This window comes from Mauremys reevesii, linkage group 10 (genome assembly GCF_016161935.1).
Source record: "Mauremys reevesii isolate NIE-2019 linkage group 10, ASM1616193v1, whole genome shotgun sequence".
NCBI classification, from domain to species: Eukaryota; Metazoa; Chordata; order Testudines; family Geoemydidae; genus Mauremys; species Mauremys reevesii.
Window position 1 is genome coordinate 56,134,653 of NC_052632.1, and position 21,332 is coordinate 56,155,984.

General features: G+C 45.5%; 1 protein-coding gene across 1 annotated transcript in view; it reads left to right on the forward strand.

Annotated features, from left to right (window-relative positions):
• Window positions 1-671: 671 nt before the first annotated feature.
• The window catches only part of LOC120373048 (syntaxin-binding protein 4-like), an 83,769-nt gene continuing 63,108 nt past the window's right edge, over window positions 672-21,332 (forward strand). Inside the window, exons 1-2 of the mRNA XM_039490884.1 lie at window positions 672-740; window positions 5,222-5,295. Coding sequence (XP_039346818.1) covers window positions 694-740; window positions 5,222-5,295 — 121 coding nt within the window. The 5' untranslated portion in view covers window positions 672-693. The remainder of the gene's footprint in view (window positions 741-5,221; window positions 5,296-21,332) is intronic.

Consider the following 21,332-nt stretch of genomic DNA (forward strand, 5'->3'; position numbering starts at 1 on the left):
TGCCTCGGTTTCCCCATCTGTAAATTGGGGATCATACTACTGCCCTAACTTTGCAGATTGCTTTGTGAGCCTTAGATGAAAGAGACTATTTAAGAGCAAATTATTCCTATAAACTCTCGGCAGATATTAGCACAGCCAAAGTTGATTTACTTGGTATTAACTGGGCAATGCTACAGCCCAAATAAGATATTAAAGAGGGAAAAACTGTAAACAGTGCAGAATGTTATTACTTTCAAAGCTTTGCTGCAGATTTAAAGCCTTCAGGGACATTAGCAACATGTCCTGGCTTCAGCGCTGAAGGGCAACGTTCATGCGTTGGTTATTTAGAGGATATTCCAAAAGGTAAACAATAAATCATCAAATAATGACACCACTGCTCTCATTATGTATGAGCAGCGCTGCTTTGAGGAGGGGGCGGGGAGAGGAGGAGTGTGTATATATAGATGTCTTTGCTGTTTGTTCAGGAGCGCACTTGCGATAGGCCATGCTGGTTTTGTTTGGATTGCATAAGCTTTAATCTAAAGTTAGAGATGTTTTTAGTTGATCTGTGTTAATGTTGGGTGGGAATTAACATGCATAAGAGAAGATCATGTGACCTCTCCCCCTCTTCCATTGCTTTATCGGCTTCCTGCCAAAGCAGAGTGGCTAGAGGCTAGCTGGGCTGGGCTGGAATCACACAACCCAGAGAGCGAGATGCCAGCGATCTCAGTCCTTTACAGAGGTGCTGTCATTATTAGCAGGTAATACCTCTGAGCAGCAAAACTGATGAAAAATGGGTGGCGGGTCAGAAGAAGGCAAGGAGACTGCTTGGTTGGGCTGGGGTGTTTAAGAGCCTCCTTGGGGAAATACAAAATTCCTGTCTGTGTGATAGATATTTAATGTCCAATCTCCTATCAACTGGGCAAGAGGAAGGGAGGATTCCTTTGGTTTCCACAGAAAAGTGATTCAGTAAGGGAGGGAGGAGGGATTGTGTGTCTGCTTCAGAAAGGGCTGAGACTGTGATGCAGGCTGAGAAAATCCGAAGTGCCTCCCTTAGGATAAGGGGGAAGACTTGTGCTGTCCTGTCCTGGAATATCTCCTGACCCTTGTACCTTTCCAGGACTTTGTTTTTTTCTCTCCAAGCCAAACGAGGGGAGGGAGCATGAGTGACTGTGTGCTCAGGATGGAATAAGGTATAATGGCATGATAAGTGAACGGGCTAAAGGTTATTAAATTGGAATGAGCATAAAAATCTTTAGTGAAATGCTATTCTGAATAACGAACTCTTTTGTTTGACTGCCTGCTCTCTTGGAGAAGGCTTCCTTCCTATTCCTGAAGTCCCAGCACTGCATAGGAAGTGATTAAGAACAGAGGACTTTTTGGAAGTCCTGCGCACCTAGTATGAGACTGATTTGTATTCAGGGTTATTTGCTCCAAAATCAGCCCTCTCTGCTCCTTTGCTGTGCATTTTATATGATTAGAAAACTTGTTCCCTCTAATGTTAATGCTGTGTGTGTTTGGGTTTTTGTTAATTTATTCCATTGTTGGGGGGATCAGATTTAGGGAACATTTTGGGGGTAATCGGCTAGTCACTTGTTTTATGAAACCCCTATCCTGACATTACATTTGAGTTTGGGTTAAAACTCAGTTTCCTGTTTGTTAATAACATGGTTTCTTCAGGCACGTATCCAGGTAACTCTGCAAAATTCTGCGTAGTAACTTCAGTACACTTAATTAGGGCCACATATTCTGCTGAAGAAAATTGGTGTAGCTCCATTGACTTCAGTGGAGCTATTCTGATTTACACTAGCTGAGAAATTGGCCCTAGATGTTTATCTAATGCCTTGAATATGTAAAATATTATATAAATATTAAGTATGATTAATATGAAACTGAAGTAGGAGGGATGAAGATTTTTTTGATTGGAAGGTAAAATTTGCTCAGAGACTTAGTCTTGGATATTATGGTCTCTGAGGTGTAGTTTCGAGCTGCGTGAAGGTACGTAGTTAGGATTTAAATCTTGGATGTCCCTACAGGCTCCTCTGGAAAAATGCAGGGTTACTCCTCCCATAACCTGTTGGGTTTAGATCCGGTTAATAGGCTCTGCTGTATCCACTTCCATGTTATTGCTGAGACCAAACCATGTCAAATCTCATGCTGAATCATGAAACACACATTTTTCCTCCAAGGTGAACTATGGGAACAGGAGAGTGCACGGCAAGAGGCTGAATTAGAGAGGATCTCGGTATTGGGTTGCCATCTAGAATATTTGGGCATTTTTTCGGCTTGTTAGGTTAAAGTCCACCCACTCCCATGTAACACTGCTGCTGTGAAAGTATCTCGAGAGGCCAGGAGAAGAAAGGGACCATACTTGAATTCTTTAGTGATCCAAATAAAAACCTGTATTTTTGAGGCAAGTTGAATCTAATACTGAGGCACTCTGCAGCCCCGAGTCATCTTTAAATAAATAAATAGAGGGCAGAAATTTCAGAGGTCTTCAGCATTGGCCTAATTCTGCTCCCATTGAAGTCAGTCCCGCCCCAAATGTCTCTCAAAAGCCTTCATGGTAGGAACTTGAGCTCGGTGATGCCTCAGGATGGGAATTTGTCTATCCTAATCTCTTGTAATGCAATATATTGGTGTAGCACTGTTGATGTCAGGGGACTGGATGATGGTGTGTTAATGTGACCTTATTTATATCTATGCTGAAATGTCTGAAAGGCTGGATCTCTACCTCTGTGCCTGGGAGGAAGTCAGAGGCACTATGGAACATACATGGCCTCTTGATTCTTCCCAAGTGTTTGAAGTTACCTTGTTAATACGTTTTCTGTTTTTACTTAATATTGGGACCCACTTATTTGCTTGGGTGTCGGAGGTCTAGAGCATCTGTTTTTTGACTAGAGATGGTCGGAATGTTTTCACTAAAATGAAATGTCAGCAAAACACGCCGTTTCATCTGAGCCAAAACATTTTGCTGAGAGATATTGGTTTCCATGAAATCATAGGACTGGAAGGGATCTTGAGAGGTCATCTATTCCAGTCCTCTGCACTCAAGGCAGGACTAAGTATTATCTAGACCAGTGGGGGCTGCAGGAAGTGGCACGGGCTGAGGGCTGTGCTGGCCGCCCTTCCTACAGCCCCCATTGGCCTGGAACGGCAAACCGCGGCCAGTGGGAGCCGTGATCGGCCGAACCTGTGGACGCGGCAGGTAAACAAACCGGCCCGGCCCGCCAGGGGCTTTCCCTGAACAAGCGGTGGCCCTAGTTTGAGAACCGCTGATCTAGACCATCTCTGACAGGTGTTTGTCCAACCTGCTCTTAAAAATCCCCAATGATGGAGATTCCACAACCTCCCTAGGCAATTTATTCCAATGCTTAACCACTCTGACAGTTAGGAAGTTTTCCCTAATGTCCAACCTAAAGTGCCCTTGCTGCAATTTAAGCCCATTGCTTCTTGTCCTATCCTCAGAGGTTAAGAAGAACAATTTTTCTCCTTCCTCCTTGTAAGAACCTTTTATGTACTTGAAAACTGTTATCATGACCCCTATCAGTCTTCTCTTCTCCAGACTAAACAAACCCATTTTTTTTCAATCTTCCCTCATAGGTCATGTTTTCTAGACCTTTTATCATTTTTGTTGCTCTTCTCTGGACTTTCTCCAATTTGTCCACATCTTTCCTTAAATGTGCTGCCCAGAACTGGACACAGTACTCCAGTTGAGGCTTAATCGGCGCGGAGTAGAACGGAAGAATTACTTCTAATGTCTTGCTTACAATACTCCTGCTAATACATCCCAGAAAGATGTTCACTTTTTTGCAGTAGTGTTATATTGTTGACTCATATTTAGCTTGTGACCCACTACGACCCCAGTGCCGTTTCTGCAATACTCCTTCCTAAGCAGTCATTTCCCATTTTGTATGTGTGCAACTGATTGTTCCTTCCTAAGTGGAGTACTTATTGAATTTCATCCTATTTACTTCAGACCATTCCTCCAGTTTGTCCAAATCATTTTGAATTTTAATCCTATCCTCCAAAGCACTTGCAACCCCTCCCAGCTTGGTATCATCCACAAACTTTATAAGTATACTCTCTATGCCATTATCTATATCTTGGATGAAGATATTGAACAGAACCAGACCAAGAACTGATCCCTGCGGGACTCCACTCATTTATGGCATTCCAGCATGATGGTGAATCACTGATAACTAATCTCTGGGAACAATTTTCCAACCAGTTATGCACCTACTTTATAGTAGTTCCATCTAGGCTATATTTCCCTAGTTTGTTTATGAGAAGGTCATGCAAGGCCGTATCAAATGCCTTACTACAGTCAAGATATAGATAATGTTTGGGAAGGTTTTGGGGTGAGAGAAAGACTCATAGACTTTACGGTCAGAAGGGACCATCATGATCATCTAGTCTGACATCCTGCATATTGAGGTAGTGAACTTCCTCACTTCCACTGGAGGAGAGGGGGAAACACAAGAGACTCTCTAGCTCGGTGGGTACAGCACTGGCCTGGGATGTGGGAGACTAGGTTCAGGTCCTTACTCTGCCTGATTTGGGGTGCTCTGGGATGAAAACTCCGCTCTAGAGCAGGGAGCTGAGCTTGGATCTCTCAAGCCAGTGCCCTACCCACCTTACTATAAAGTGTGACGTGATGCAAAACCGTTTGAACAAAAATGTTGGAAGTTGCCACAAAATGGAGTTGTCCTCCAGTCAGCTCTGATTTGATCAGTGCTCCTCCGTGCTAATTAGGTGTGTGCTTTAAAACCTTGGAGCTGAAATCTCCTCCACCTCTCACCAAATTCCTTCATTACAGAATGAGTTGGTTTAAACTGTTTTTGGCAGTAGACTTATTGGATTATTGGTCCAAATTCAGATCTAATTTGTGTACCAATGTATATCTGGAATAAATCCATTAGCCAGAGTGGTGGTGTTCCACATGGACACCGGTCTCATTGAGAACACAAACACATATATTTTGTGTGTATGTGTGTGTCTGTCTTTCTGTCCATGTCTGGGTATGTATACATTAGCTTATGTCTGTGTAACTTTGTGAGGTTTTATTTTTGCCCTCTACCAGCATGCGCCTCATGCACTGGTTTGTATCTTTTGAAACGACGTGTTTTTTGTATGGTTTTATGGGCACAGATTGTCGGGGTGGGGGTTTCTGTATCTGTGTGTTTGTGTTTTGTGTGTCGCTATTTTAGCCTCTTCAAACTGTATCTGGTCTCTCTTCCAGGACACTCATGGGACCATATGGAATGGATCGAACAGTGCACTGCATTGATTTCTATGACTGTGCAAATGGGCTGGGTGAGTACTTTGTGTATGTGCAAGCATCACCCTGGGATATTGGAGAAAATGCACCATCAAATTTCGCTTCCAGCATCTTGAGTGGCGACCTCCTCATGCAGGTACAATGCAGAGGACTGTGTCTTCTTTTGAATAGCTTCTGGAGTGTGTAAGGGAGCTATACCCTTAAGACAGTGCTGTGATTAATACACAAGACTTGTGATTAATACACAAGAGTGGGTGGTGAGACCTGGATTCTATTCCCAGTTCTGCCACAAACTTCCCAGATCACCTTGGACAAATCACTGAGGCCCAAAATGTCCACTAATTGTTTTGTGTACCTCCATTTTTGAGTGGCCAGCTGGAGACACCTTGATCGGGGCACTCAAACTAATATTTGTTAAATGTCAGTCTTTATCTCTCTGAGCCTCAGTTTCTCCACTGGTATAATGGGCACATACATATTTCTCCAGTGTTGTAAAATATGCTGAGATCTCTGGAAGAAAAGAATTTTGTAGGTGTATTATTTTTATTATGTGCTCAATGACGGGAATTGAAGTTAGACAAATTCAGACTGGAAATATGGTGCAGTTACTTACCAGGGAGGATGTTACTCACTGGAACAACTTACCATGGGATATGGTGGATTCTTCATCACATGGAGACTGTAAATCAAGAAGGGATGTTTCTCCAAAAGATACCCCCTATTTCAATCAGAATATGAGCTTGATGCCAGATCACTGGGCGAGCTCCTCAGGGCTGGGCTATGCAAGAGGTCAGACTAGATGGTCATAATGGTCCTTCTAGACTTAACCTCTCTGGATAGTCTCTTTCTGAAAACAGCCAGGATTTGGCATTGGGTGAATCAAAACGTGGGTTTGAGACCACAGAATGACTGTATTTCACAGAGGCAGTGAGGAGCAAATGACTCTCTTCTTCCCCACAAGCCCTTTAAGACAAATGAAAACACAGAGCTGTCCTGAACACACAACCGGTGCTCAGACAGATGCTCCTCTTGACTTTAGTGGGAGCAGGGAGGCCAGCACTGAGTGCTTGTGAAAACCCCACTCTCTCTGAACACCAGTCTGGCAATGGGGCTGTCACCATGCTATAGCCCACCCAGACATGGCCCGTCTTTGGCAGCTAGCTGGCACCCCCTTTTCCACTCGGTGATGCCTGAAGCCAGACTATGGCTGCCTACTGCATGGGTGTGCCGGGAGGAAGTACATGCCATGCATGCTCTGCTCCTTGGGCACCCATGCAGGGCCAGCCGCAACTTGACCTGTTCTCCCTGTTTGTTAGATTGAACTCTGACCTTCACACGAGGTATGGATGGGAGGTCCTGTTTCTGGTGCCTGGCCAGCTGCAGATTATCCATCTCCCAGTGAAAGGTGCCATGAGATAGTTAAAGTAACCTCATATTCCCCCTCTCTTGCCACAAGCAGAGTCTGCAGTCCTGCCCAGGAGCTGAGAACTGCTTTCCATACAACAATAGTTTAGTTATATATTATAGACTTACAGAGAGAGACCTTCTAAAAATGTTAATGTATTACTGGCACGCGAAACCTTAAATTAGAGTGAATAAATGAAGACTCGGCAGAGCACTTCAGAAAGGTTGCCGACCCCTGTCTTAGCTAGTTCTACAGGACTCAGAATTCTTTGGAAAAGAAAGAAGCACCCGTGAATCATAGCCTTAACTCCTAACCTATTAATGGGCCAAATTCTGACCCTGGCATAATTCCAGAGTAACTACATAGATTTAAGTATTAGTCCAGATTTACACAAGTGTAACAGATCAGAGCTAAGTACTAGGTCTGTTCTGTGGCTTTAACTTGAAACCCAAACAATCCCAAATGAAAGTCCAAATGCTCCTAAAATCGTAACTTTTAATTAGGAATAGTTCTCGGAGGCAAGTGACAGTTAAACAGCATTTCTCAGAAAAGCTGGGATCCAGTCATCCTCACTTTCATCATCTTAGAACTGAGCTGAGTGTGATTCACCTGCCACCTGTCCCTGACCCCAGACAGAAAAGAAGCCAGAGACTGCAAGAGTAACAGAGGGAGTAAGAGAAACATAACTGAACATTGTCAGTTTAGATGTCGAACAGGAGTCTGCTCCACAGTGTCTAAGAGCAGGGATAAAGGTCACAATCCTGAGGTTTGGTGCCTGGGGTGGAAGACCGAGCAATGCATTAACAGGTGGAAAGCACTCAACTCTGAGCAGCAGATCACAACCCGGGCAACAATAATAGTTAGTTAGCCCTTACAAAGTACAGTTCATCTACAAATCTGGATACCCATGACCACCTCTGTTTTACAAATTGGGGAACTGGAGCACAACAACTGACTTTGCCCAAGGTCACGTAGCAGATGTGGCAGGGCAAGGGCTTGAAACCAAGTCTGTTGTTTGTTTGGTGCCTGATCCAATAGACCTCAGTGTCTATTTGGCACCTAGTTGTTGAGCGTCACTGAAAGCCACTGGGGAGCGTGACTGCTAGACTAAACAAACAGCTTATCTAGGGACCCCTTGACCCATAGTGGAGATGGAGATTCAAGAGCACTGTGGGATTATAGGCCTGAGGATTTTTTTCAGTGGCACTGGAGGGAACAGGGTTTGATGCAAAAGAACAAGTCCAGGGTCTGAATTTTGAAATATACTGTAAAGAACCTCACACAAATGCTCTCTGGGTCATTCTAAGCTCTACCCTGACCTGGAATTTCCTCCATAAACCTTTACTCTGCGAAAGAGAAACCATTGAGGACACCCGTACCAAGTCCAGGACCTTTGCCAGAAAAGAAAGATTAAAGAGATCCAAAATAGGCCCTAAGTATTACTTAATAAGCATTATACTGGGACACTGATGCTATCAAATTAAAGGGGCGCTGTCAATTTAATTTTGGTCCCAAATATAAGTTGGGTTAAAATAAGTCTTTTTCTTTCTAAAACCTAAAAGGATAATAGAAATGTTTCCACAATTTACAAAAAATGCCCTCTGATCTACACAGTTGGCTTTTAATTTAGCATTTAACACCCAAACATAGCTGCACTAAGAACCTGAAAGTGAAATGGATAGTAAATAAAAGGGAAATGATTGTCATTGACTATCTTTGTTCAATACAAGGAAATGCAAAATTGACTAAGCCCATATACAGTGACATGTAAACCAGAATTTAAAAATTCTTTTCTTTCTAGAAGCTGTTATTAATAGCACACTCTAGGTCAAACAAACATTTGTTCACAATTTATGATTTTTAAATTGACTATCCCTTTAAGGCTTTAACATCAGTTCCATTTAAACACCTGTTTGCATAAGCTTATAACTTAAGCCCTGATCTTGCAAAGATTTATGAGCATGCTTAACTTTATGCATGAGTGGTTATATTGTCACTATTGCCAACCACAAGCATTCAAAAATCATGAATCAAGCCCCCCCCCCCCAATCAGGAGATTGGCCTAAAAATCATGATTTAAATAATAGTAAACATCATGATAGGTTTATCTCCTGGTTTTGGAACCATAGGGTTAAATTGCTTCACATTCTCAAGAGTCCCTCTGCAACCATGAGGACTAGATATTTACTGTTGTTTTAAATGAAAACTGAGTTTTTTTGCAATCACTTGAATCCAGGAGCTGGGACGTTAAGAAAATCTTCAAATATCATGAGATTGGTGATAAAATCACCAAAGCTGGTGCAGTGCCTTGAGGTCAAGTGAGCGAATCTTTACACATCACTAGCCAACAAAATTCTTGCTCTGGACGGCAAGTTCTCAGTTTGGGTGCCATTGTGGTGGTTCTCTCTCTCTCTCTCTCCCCATCTTGTGAAAAGCTTCAGTTGGCATTTCCCTGCTTTTAAATGGCCAAAATAGTGTGTGGTGGTTGTGGATACTCTTTCCCCCGCCCCCACCTCATGCTCAGCCCTGCACATGCATAGAACCTGAGTGTCTTCTCCTTGGAACAGAACCTGGAGCAAGAGGTCCTCTATTAATGGCTTACTCCTGATTGGTATTTTGGCAGTGGGTTTCTTACTCTCTCCTTTTCCCTCTATGTGAAATAGCTGAGACATTAAACTATGAGCCGTCACTATTGCGTTAACACACTGACTCGCTTCCTAAGAACTCGCATAATAATTTTTACCACCATACTGGCCGCATAGATATGTTCACACAATGAGTCCCCAATCTTGGTTGCTTCCTAGTCGCTATTGTATCGATAAACATGATTAATAGATGCTTGGAGCGAGACGTGATTGACAGGATAATGCAAATCTTCATAATGCGTATGCACATGCTCACCTCGGCACTGTCCTTTTGTGCAAGGAACTGTATTTAAAGTGCTGATACTCATTTAGTTGCTGGATTGGAATGACTTTGAGGAAGATATTCTGATCTGATGGGGAAAATTCAGAGAAGAAACCTAAATAACCCACCCTTATTATTACTATTTATTTGTACTGCACTAGAGCTTAGTAGCCAGGCCAGGACTCTGTTGTGCTAGGGGCTGTACAAACAGAGAACAAAAAGAGGGTCTCTGCCCTAAAGAGCTCACAATGTAAAATTCAGCTTCTAGTCAATGTGGCGTATTCCCTATTCAACCCTTCCATCACATCTAACATGATGTAATCCTAAAGGCTGGTCCATCTCCGTGTCTGGCCATGGCTTCTGGAGGCACTGTGGCAAGGAGGAGATGCAGTTCTGAGAGAGAGACCTAGGTTTGGAGTGAGTCCTGGGTCTGCCTCCCATGTTGGGTACCACCTTCTCGCTGGCTCTCTCTTGCTGCGCTCCATCCTCTTTGCCACAGGTGCCTGTGCCTTTCCATCTGCTGGAAAGCAACAGGGGGCTGGTGGGAACTGCAGACACCTGTGGGCAGGGGCTTGCACAAGGACGGGGAAGCAGGGCTTGCCCCCCAGTAATCGGTGGGGCACAGAACTCCAGCCCCAGTGCTGCAGCAGGGAGATGAGCTCCTCTGGCCCCAGGGCTGTGGTGGAGCAGAGAACATGCCTCTCCAAAAGCCATCAAAATGTTATTCCTGCACATGCCCCTGCCCGTGGGGTAAGTGGGGAGAGGCTGGCCTGGACCCCAGGTAGGGTGAGTGGTGGTGGGCTGGCAGCCTACGGCTGCTTGTGTGGTAGTGACGAGCGCCCTACAGTGCTGAGCAAGCAGGTCAGAGAAGGGCTTAAGCTAGTGGATGGCCCGTTGTTCAGCAGAGAGGGAGTCTTGGGAGCTGGGATGGGAAAGAGGAGAGAGATGAGAGTGGACTCAGTCTCCGTCTCTGTTTAGAGCCCTAGGGGGTGAGTACTCCCCCCTTAGAGTTCAGGGTAAATGTGCAGTCTCCTCCCCACCCACTTCTCTGTAGCCTGGCCTTGTCCCCCGCCTCATGTCTATCTGGGTTATGTCCTGCTCCCATTTCTGGTCATTGGGGCCTGCTCCCTCTGAAATCAGTGGCACTCTCTTGCTGTTCCTCAGCTGATTTCTGTGGCAAAGCCCTTTGTACCTGTCTTTGCCATTGTAGTAATAATAATAATAAATAGGAGTTTTGCCAGTGATTTCATCAGGGCAAGTTCAGGACCACAGTCCTTCATCTTTGCAGCTATCTTCCCCTCACTGTGCATATAACTATCCAGCTCAGCCAGTCACCCAAGACATCGCCCCCTTCTCCAGTAGCTCCTCCATACTACTTCTTACTATGCTCAGCAGCTCAGATGGTTTCTTGCTTGTCCATCTTTGGTGTCAGGTTTCCCACCTGCCTGTTTTGTCCTTGGCCACATTCAGCCCTGTAATTTCCATTCCATCATGCGTGCCACATCCTTTTCACCTGCCCCCACAAATGGGGCACTAGGGCAGGTGAGCAGTTGAACAGCCTGACTGTTAAGCCACACCAGCGCAAAAGGATCCTATTGTTGTAAAATGCTTATCCAAGAGTAGAGATAGGGCTTGAGCTGTGTCACAATTTAGCCCTTTAGGTTTGTTCCTGTATGTAACAGGAGACTCTTCCCCAGGGGTGGTCCGAGTCTGCAGCTGGTGCAGTTTCTGCTGCACTAGAAGTAGCTGCACATCGCCGTGGAAAAATCTTAAGTCTCTTACTACCCAAATTGGGGACAGCATGCAGGGACTAGACCTTTCGAGTGTGAGACACAGACATGGCCCTTTGCACTGCTTTGGTTCTGATTCTTAAGTGTGTGTGTGTAGGCAGAGCGCATGGGGGGAGTGGGTGGCTTTGGGGGAGGTCAGGAGAGGAGGTTGTTTTGTTTGCCAATATTGGAGTTAAAGTCAGTGTTTTCCCCTATCAAAGTTTTGAATGTGTCTGAGACTAATACTGTGAGTAGTCACTGATTTTAATAACCAGATCGGATTTTCTGCTGACATTTTTGGGGATAAAGGAGGATTTGTAGATACTCTGGCTATATTAAACCATTATTACAATTGATTCATGGACACAAAGGAAAAATGAGTGATTACAGGTTTTTTCTTTCAGTATCTAAACAGAGGAACAGCTAGAATCTGCAGTCCTCCAATACACCTGTGTGTACATTGTGTGTGTGTGTGTGTGTGTGTGTGACACTATAGTTGTAATTCTCAGCAGTTATATAATTTTACCTTATTTCTGTCCCCTATTTTATATAATTTCTCCCTGTTGTATTTCTAGCTGATACTGTGTAGAAAGATGCGTGGGTGACTGTTGGTGTCATCAGCAGTATAAGTCTAAGTGCCACATAACGAGACCTCAAAGCTCTAGATACTCAGAGGAGACAGAATTGTCCTCTTGGAGCCTGTTGATCACAGCACTTGGTCTTGGTGGAAAAGAAATTGTGTCCCCTTAGACGTTCAGGAGAAAGGTCTGCAAGTCCTGGAGGAGGCTACCTGAGGCTGTCAACATAGGATAACCATTTTTCCGCTAGGCAGGAAGGGGAAAGCAACAGCAGAACACAGGTGTCTGTATGGGGGGACTTGGCAGTTTGTAGCCCCTAGACACAGAGCTGGGCTGTGCACATGTCCCAGCACAGAAGTGGGTTTTGGGACAGAGCAGTGGCATGTGGCGTCAAGTGGTGACAAAGTGCCTCGTAGAGGGTCTGTAACGGTTAGGGGCACTATTCCAGCCACCTGGCTATTCCGACAGCCAGAGAGGGACTCTGGAACTGTATCCCATCTTGTTGACTACCTCTGAGTTTGCTGCAGTAAGCCCACTCACTCAGGCTTTGTGCGGTGTGGGGAGGAAGTGAATTTCAACCTGAGGTTTATCTGGTGTTCTGTGTGTTGTATTGCCAACCCCAAGTGTTGAACAATCCCTAGGTGTGCCCACAATCATGATACCTGCTTAAAAATAATGAGGTTCTCAAAAATCATTTTTATTCATATTTTTTTTTGTTTTTGAACCTTTTAAGCTTTTCTACACAATTGGGAGGGCTAGAAACTTTTGTTTAAAAGCTGAGATTCTCATGTAATCATTTGGCTCCAGAAGATGGGTTATTATGAAAAACACCTGATATGGAGAGGGACACAATACAGTGGCTAGAGTTAACAATGCTGCTGTTGTAGAAACTCGTGTCTTGTATGAATCATGCCGATACCAACCCAGACCAAAGGGAAAAAAAACATATTAAAGAAATGTTCCCGGCACTCTCCCATTGCTGGGTCTCGCATAGTGCTCAACACACTGTTAATGCTTAACAAAAACTAATAAAAGAAACTGAGGTCTTTCTGTTTCTAGTTAGTAAGAAAACTGGAAGAGACCAGCACACCCTTTCCTCAGCAAAGAGGTTTGTCCACATTTCTAACCATGGTCTCTAAGTGCTCCTGACTGTGGAGGGGGAACTGTGTGCAAGGACAAGAGGCTCACATCCTTCATAGACATTTAATGAGAAATTGAAGTGGGTCACAGTGTCCTAAAATAAACTAACTTTTGCGCACACACACACTCCCACCAGTGTACTTTGCCCTCACGTGGCTTCATTATGCCTGGGCAACGCTCAGAGGCCCGAATACTGCTTGGGGGTGCATGTCTATGGCCCCTGTGGAAGTCACGGTGAGGTGTGTGTCGACCTAAGGGCAAAATGACCCATCAGCGTGAAGGATCTCTTGGTCTCCTCCTTGCACATTATGCAGACAGGCATTCCATTCTTCTTCCAGTAGATCCCCATCGCTAGTGTGAGAGAGGAATTAATTCACTGCATTTATTTAATCCCGAGCTTCCTAAATGTTGCTCCATCCTCGAGGTCCCTGCCCTGAAGGTGTTTCCTTCCTCTGAATCCAGTCTTGGGCTGTCTTCAGCCCTGACCCATGTGAGTTTCTGCAGGGACAACTGAACTGTGGGCCCCCTGGCAGTGCAAAGTCCACCCAGTGGTGGAGCCAGTGCTTAATTTGTGCCAGGGCTGAGCCATGGTGTCTCTAGGCCTGGCAGTTCATAGCCCTGGCAACGTTGGCTTCCTGCGTCAGTTATGAAAGTAAAAAAATTGCTTGAGCCCTGGCACCTCTTTCATACAAATGAAGCACTGGGTGAAGCCAGTACTGTAGGGCACCCTCTGCACCACAGGGGGCCCACAGCTGGCGATTGTCTCGCCAAGAGTAGGCAGCAGTGGCCTCTGAGGAGGAGTGGGCAACGATCTTAGGAGATGTGTAAACTCAGCACATTTTTAGGCATCTTACAATGGCAGGACTCCTCTGGAGTCCCACCGCTCTCCCTTGGCTGGGCGTCTTGGGGATGATGGTGGACCAGACACCTCCTGCCATCCTTCAGGGCATGTTCCCCTGGGAGTACAGCTGTAACCAGCTGCACACAAGGGTCTGTACACACTGCGCCCAGTGTGCCAGTGCAGGGAGTCAAGCCCATGGTGTTCATCCAGCCCTGGTGCTCCACACTTTGCTGCCATGGTTCTGTCTCCACAGCGATACGGCTCAAACTGACACACACATCCTTCACGTTAGCTTTCTAAATGTAGTTATTTCTTGGAACTTTGAAAATACTCTTGGCCATCTCACTGGGCAAAGCAAAGGAGGTAAGTGTTTTAAAATAATCTCTGGGCTAGGGCAGATAATCTCCAATTAATTAATTAGAAGTGTTATTTACAAGTGCCTACTTCAGCAAGATGGTAAGGCAGCTAGGTCATAATTTATTCTGTTTTTGTTTTGGGGTTCAAGATAGCTCTGTTATCATCACTCCACTTCACATTTTCCAGATGGGCCAGGTATGTAACATTATATCTGTGCCTCTGGACTTCAGGGGTTGAGATTAGATTGTTTTATGGTGCTCTAGTGTGCTAGGGCTTGTGATATACACAAAGACACAATCCCGCCCTTAAGGAAGCTTACAAACGAATGTCAGACATGATGTAAGGAGCAAAGGGTAGTAAGATGCTAGGAATGAGTGCACTGGAGGAAAGACAGGGTAATGGTAGAGTTGGGTTGAAATGTTTAGATTTCAGTGACATTTTCACCATTTTGTTTCTTGTTTTTATGAGAACTGGTCAATGTTTTAAACTTCAGAATTTAAAAAGGAGGGCAATTAAAGCATTTCAAGAAAGTTTTTTCTCTTGTTCTGGTTTCTCTAAGTAACGTCAGTAGAATGACAAAGTCACTCAGTAGGGCTACTGTGTAGCGTGATGAAGTATGGAGTTCATTGGTTAGCTATAAATCAGTGTTTTAGCTGGCTAACTTCATGTAGCTGGTGTGGCTGGAAGTGGGTGTTCTGGGAGTGTGGTTGCCTTGCATCTCTGGAGAGAAGGACGAGCCAGGCACAAACAGCTGATAAAATGGGACCTGAATCTGGACCATCCCTGCTGTTGAGTTTGGTTTTGTAAAATTGAACTGTAACTGATGAGTTTTTACAAAACCCAGATCCAGCTCTCTTGGTCCATCAGAAAACAGGGGCATCTGACAGGATGTCAGGCATCTTCCTGCTGTTGTGGCGTATTATATATATCAGTGTACTAGGAGCAAAGGAAGTCCATGGAACAATGACAATTTACACCCACCAAGGATCTGTCCCTTAGAGCCTTTTCTTGGCTTCTTTTGTGCACGATGGGGGTGTGTGAAGTTGGGGCGGGGGCGGGGGCAGAATGGGACAAAGAGGCACTTATACAAACTCAGGGAGCAGCCAGCATCTCACAATTTAACGGTTTCTGAATTCAGAGGGGAGAACCATAGCTCCACAAGCAGCACTACCCAACCCCAAGGGGTCAAACCAAGGGCATGATCCCCCAGTGACTCACCATGCCTCATGCTCTCCGTTTGTAAAGTGGGGACATGAATTCCTCCCTCCCTTCATAAAGCACTGGTAACAGCCAGCCTGCAGGCATATATTATTATTAACCTCCCATCTGCACTGGCTGGCCGCAGACACTGCACCCTTCTGGAGTGTGTAGTAATTGCTGCTCCTGTGTGTGGTCCCTCAGGCCCCAGCTCCAGTCCCTCTCCCCAACACATGCATGTAGCAGCAGCCATAAGTAGGTTCCTGTGGCCGCTTTGGAATCAATTGGCGTTGTTCATTTCTGGCTGACTGTCCTCAGAGGGTGTTGGGCAATGGCTCCCCGTCCCTCAGGGCCCTCCCATGGGGCATGCCACCTAGGTTCATTTTGCCACTGCTTTTGTTTGTGGGGCCATTTGGAGGCTGGGGAGGGAACCTGGGCTGCGGTGTCTTCAATATGCTGCTGTCTCAGTTCTGGGTCTCCAGTTCCTCCAGCCCAGCCAAGGTGGCCAGTGCCATCGCTCAGGGTTGGGGTGAGATGGGTTAAGGTCTGAGGTTCTGTGACCCAAAGAACCCCTCAGTGCCAACTGGAGAAGGGTTCACTGCTCTGTAACATAACTCCTAACAGGCCTGACAAACGCTCTTCTCCTAGTACCCTGCTTTCATGGTATCTATCCATAAATGATGTCATGGAAGATTTTCAATGAAAGCCAGAATCATGCTGATCATTAATATTGTTGTGTCCAGTCAGATACTATGTAAAAAGTTATATGTACAGTGAAAATATGTTCCTAAAGCCTGGCTCAAGGCAGGGTTGGCAAACTGGTTTCGGCCAGACAATGGATGTATATTCCCTTGTCCACCTCGGTTCACACGAAGCTTTGTGAGCCAGCCCAATGATAGCCCTGTTTGCATACGAAGTCAACATGAGGATGTGAAGTCAACCCACCAGGGAATTAACTTTAGGGGTCATCCTGATGCTGGGGACCAATTGTGAGTTTTGGAGAAGGCAAAAGGACACCTCTTCATCCTGCACCTGAGGAAGTGATTGGGCAGTGAGATTACATTCATGAAAATAGGATCCCCAGCTGCACTGGGTAGAAGTACTGTACAGGGCACGTAGGTGAGATGAGAGAGCTTTTAGACTGATGGTTAGTATGATGGGTGCCACCTGGAACTGGGGTACCACTGAGCCCCCTGACACACCAGCCTGGGCTCCCTCTCACACTGTACTGCTGTGACAAGCTGCAAAACCCCCCAGCCTGCACTTTCACCAGCATTCACACAGGTAGGGACACACCCAGCTGCAGTTACACGCAGGCTCTCTAACCACCAGCTTCCCAGCCCGGGACCCCAGAGCAGTACTGTCCTGCCCTGGTCAAATCTGGCCAGTATATGGGTTTAATACCCAGTCTGCCTCTCCCTCAATGTGGAGAGAACAATGCACGCATGTGGTAACCAGGCAGAGATTTTCACCAAGCACTCCGGTCAAAACTCACTGATTTCGACTAAAACAAAAGCCATCTTTTGTAGTTAATAAATTTAAGTGATTATAAGACCCAGTAAACAGATCAAAGCAGATTACCTAGCAAATAAACAAAAAAACACAAACTAAGCTTAATATACTAGATAGATTGGATATGAATTAGGAGAGTCTCACCCTGAGAAATGATACAAGCAGGCTACGGATTCTTAAGGGACAAGCTGCACTTGCTTTACAGCTTGGACTCTCCTGGTGTTTCATACACAGGCTAGAAATCCCTTTAGCCTGGGTCCAGCACTTCCCCCAGTTCAGTCTTTATTCCTCAGGTGTTTCCAGGAGTTGTCTTGTGTAGGGAGTGAAGAACCACAGATGATGTCACTCCCCACCTTATATAGCTTTTGCATATGGCGGGAACCCTCTGTTCCAAAGCTTGATTCCCAGACCAGTCTGTGGAAAAATACTGACATCCCAAGATGGAGTCCAGCATCATGTGGCCTGGTCACATGTCCTTGTAGAATCATAGCAGCCATCACTCACAGGCTGTCTGTAGTGTTCTCAGGAAGGCTCACCAGGTGTGAGATAAGCTTCTCCTATTGTTCTCCCTAATAGCACATTTCCCTGAATAGGCCCTTCCCAACCAGCTGTCTAGACTGAAAGCATCGTGTCTAGTGGGCATTACCCAGGTGTAACTACATTTGAAATACAGATACATCGTCAATATTCATAACTTCAGATACAAAGTGATTCATGCATACAAATAGGATAATCGTATTCAGCAAATCATAACTTTTCCAATGATCCCTCACATGACTTATCTTGCATAAAATGCATCATAATTTTGCTATAACCATACCATAATAATATCACTATGAAGAATATGGGGTGCAGTGTCACAGCGGGTTGAAGTTGTTTGTCTTTAGAAACCATGTATGGATTTTGTTTTGTGACGGGAGCTGGATATCTTCAAAGGGGCGCTGGGACTGGGGTGCACTTACTGATAAACTACAAAGTCAAGTGGGGGCTGAGGAGATTGTTTGGGTGGGTGATGGGCTGCTATTGTCAGGGAGCTGGCACTCAAGTAAGCACCAGCAAGGTCTGTCTCGCTGGAGGTAGGGGGTAGCCAGGTGACTCTCAGTCCTGGGTAACCCGAGAAAGCATCACAGGTTCAATTGAAACTAGACCCGCTAATGGGGGCGGGGTTTGCTCAGGTTCCCAATGAAGGGAGTCTGGTTGGACTCCCTAGAACAGGAGTGGCCAGCCTGTGGCTCTGAAGCCACATGCGGCTCTTCAGAAGTTAATATGCGGCTCCTTGTATAGGCACTGACTCTGGGCTGGAGCTACAGGTGCCAACTTTCCAATGTGCCCGGGGGGTGGGGGGGCAGGGGGGAATGCTCACTGCTCAACCCCTGGCTCTGCCACAGGCCTTGCCCCCACTCCACCCCCTCCCCTGAGCCTGCCATACCCTCACTCCTCCCCCCGCAGAGCCTTCCGCACACCACAAAACAGCTGATCGGGAGGTGCAGGGAGGGAGAGAGCGGGGGGCAGTGATCCACGGAGCTGCTGGTGGGCGGGAGGCGCTGGGAGCTGATGTGGGGGGGGGGGTTGGGGGCTGCTGATGTATTCCTGTGGCTCTTTGGCAATGTACATTGGTAAATTCTGGCTCCTTCTCAGGCTCAGGTTGGCCCCTAGAAGATCAGGGAGAGGTCAGCTGCCTAAGTTTTACATATGGCCAGAAGGCTGTGACCATTCTCTGTGCATAAGGATCAAGTGACACATCCATACCTTTGTTGTTGAGGAGTTGAAAGACATCCATACCTTTGTTGTTGAGGAGTTGAAAGACATTCAGAACCAGAAAAGGCAGCTTGCTTGTTGAGCGGGCATCTCACTGTGGGCACGTCACCTGGCGTTCCAGAAGCCTCGCTGTCTGCCAGTGGGTTTCTGGATGAAGTGTGAGGTGCTGGTTGTAACTCGAGCTGGTTGAAAAATGCAAGTTATTTTCCATGGGAAACTTTTAGAAAAAAATCATTTAAAAAGAAATGCCTGTGAATGTTTTTCATTTTTTTGATGGAAAAAATTGAAAACAGAAAAATCGTTGGTTTTCAAAAACTTTTCTGTTTAAAAAAAGGTTGATTTTCGAGAACTTAAATATGTTCCTAAAAAGTTTTTGTTTTTTTGAGGAAAACTTCAACCAAAATGGACATTTTTGCAAAGATTTTTGTTTTGGTCAAACAAATATAATGATATGGAAAAAATTCTGACCGGCTCTAGTTCTAAACTATGAAGCCAGAGTTTTAAACTGTGATGACCTGCCTGCTTCAGAAGCCACATCCGAGACCAGTGGAGGAGCTCAGACTATAAACAAGAAGAAACTATTAGCATGGCTTTCTCTGTGAGAACCCCTTGACTTTGGAACTCTCTCTGCCCTGGGTCCAGAATAGCCCCATCCAATGGCCATCAGTTCATCTCGTCACCTGATCGTTTGGAAAAGGGTGAGAATCCTAAGGGTGATTAATCGATAGAGGAGCAGAATTGTTCCTACCTTTAGTGTGCCTGGCTTGCTAGCTGCAGGTCTCCTGGGATGGGTGGAATGGCTGCAGTTTAGCTCTGGTGAGGGGAATTTGATGTCTCGGGCATCCGGAATGAATGGGCAGGTAGGTGTGTGCAGAAATCTAAACAAGGCCACAGTATGTTGAGATGTTTATTGCTGATGAGGAAATTCAGCCACACAACTCCCATTAATTGTAATGAAGGGAAGTAGTGTTGCTAAATCTCTTCGTTGGCTTTGCAGACCTCCATCTAGATCCCTTAGCATGGCATTAAGGTGATGGATCTCCCCCAGAGGCTGCTCAGTAAAACTATTGATTTCTAAAAGCTGTCCTGTTGATTAGGATTTTTCAGAGCTGTTTGAGGAGGAAGCCACGGCGCATAAAGAACCTGGGAGGTTGCTTTTCCAGTGGCGCTACAGCATTTCATGTTGGGGATGTGGGACTGAGCATTCTTTGGCTTATATTCTGCCTTCTGAATATCCTCATTCCGCCTTGGATTCAGAGCAGTCAAATGTCTGATCAGCAGTGGATCTCTGGGAAGATTTGTTAATTAAAGCCAGCATTCTTAATCCCACTGTCCAGAGCCCTAGAATCGGGATTTAATGAGCCCATGACAAATCAGTCTCCTCTGCCTTTTCCTGCCAAGCAGCTTATGTAGTTCAGCATTGCTGTGTGTAAGCACCATAAAACCCCCTGCATTAAAATAACATCAGCTATGCCACATTCAGAGGCAGAAATGTGTTGTGGTAGTCCCTTAGGAAAGAAGCCTTAAAGCAGGGGATGCTCTTCCTCTGCTCTTCATACACAGAAATCTCTCAAATGCTATGTAGGAATATTTGGTCCTGATTCTGGACTATGGTCTTGCTCCTGTGTATGACTCCAGTGGTATAAAGGGGCTGGAAGCCAAGTGGATCCTTTCCCCACCAAGAAATTCCCATGGTGGTCTGGAGGAACTTACTGAGGAAGTTCATGCACTGAAAGCTCAGCTGACACTGAGAGGGCAGGACTTGCTTTAGGTCATATGATCTTAACTGGCATATACAGGTTGGTGCAATGAGGAAAGAGACCTGCTGGCTGGAGTTATTAGGGTGCTGCTGTATGAAACCCCACTGCCTTGGAGTTCTCCATGGCACTGACAGGACACCAGCTTTAATCCGTTAATATTGCTAGAATCCTAAATGCAATGTTCCCATCTTTTCAAAATGAAAATCTAGGACTCTTCTGTGGCACTGTTGTTCAGGGTTGTGAAATACTCATGTGCTCAGCATTCTGGCTCCTATCTCTGATCTGCTCTGCCCAAGTCACAAAAGCTCCATCTAAAAGCTGGAGCCTCTACTGCTTCTGCCAAAGGTTTTTATCTCTGGAGGCAGTGGTAGCTTCCTAACCCTCTGTGACTCAGCCACTAGAGGGTGCCATGCAACATGTGCTGAGCCGCGTATGTTAGCAGCGACATTTCTGTTCCTTGTGTTAAGTCTAGTGCTTGATTGGATTGTGGGAAAAGCTGAAGATCTCTCTCTCTCTCAGGGGCTGAAGATGTGGCTGTCCACAATAATGGTCCCATGATACAGCTCTCATAGTCTGATCAGAGACATTGGAGCTGGGTGTTAGGGATTTATCCATCAGCACAATTTGATTTGGCTGAATTTGTCTAGTTGAAATGTTGAAATGATTTGATGGGGAGGTCTCTGGAGACATTCCTGAGCTATAGTTTCCTTGGATACTCTACTCTGTGGCAACTGATTTGCATGTGCATTATTTGTAAGTTGTGGTTCATGCTGTGTCATTGGGCACCCAGGTCGTATACTTTTGTTTCTGCTCCTCACTGCATGATTCCCAAACCTAGTCAGTTTACA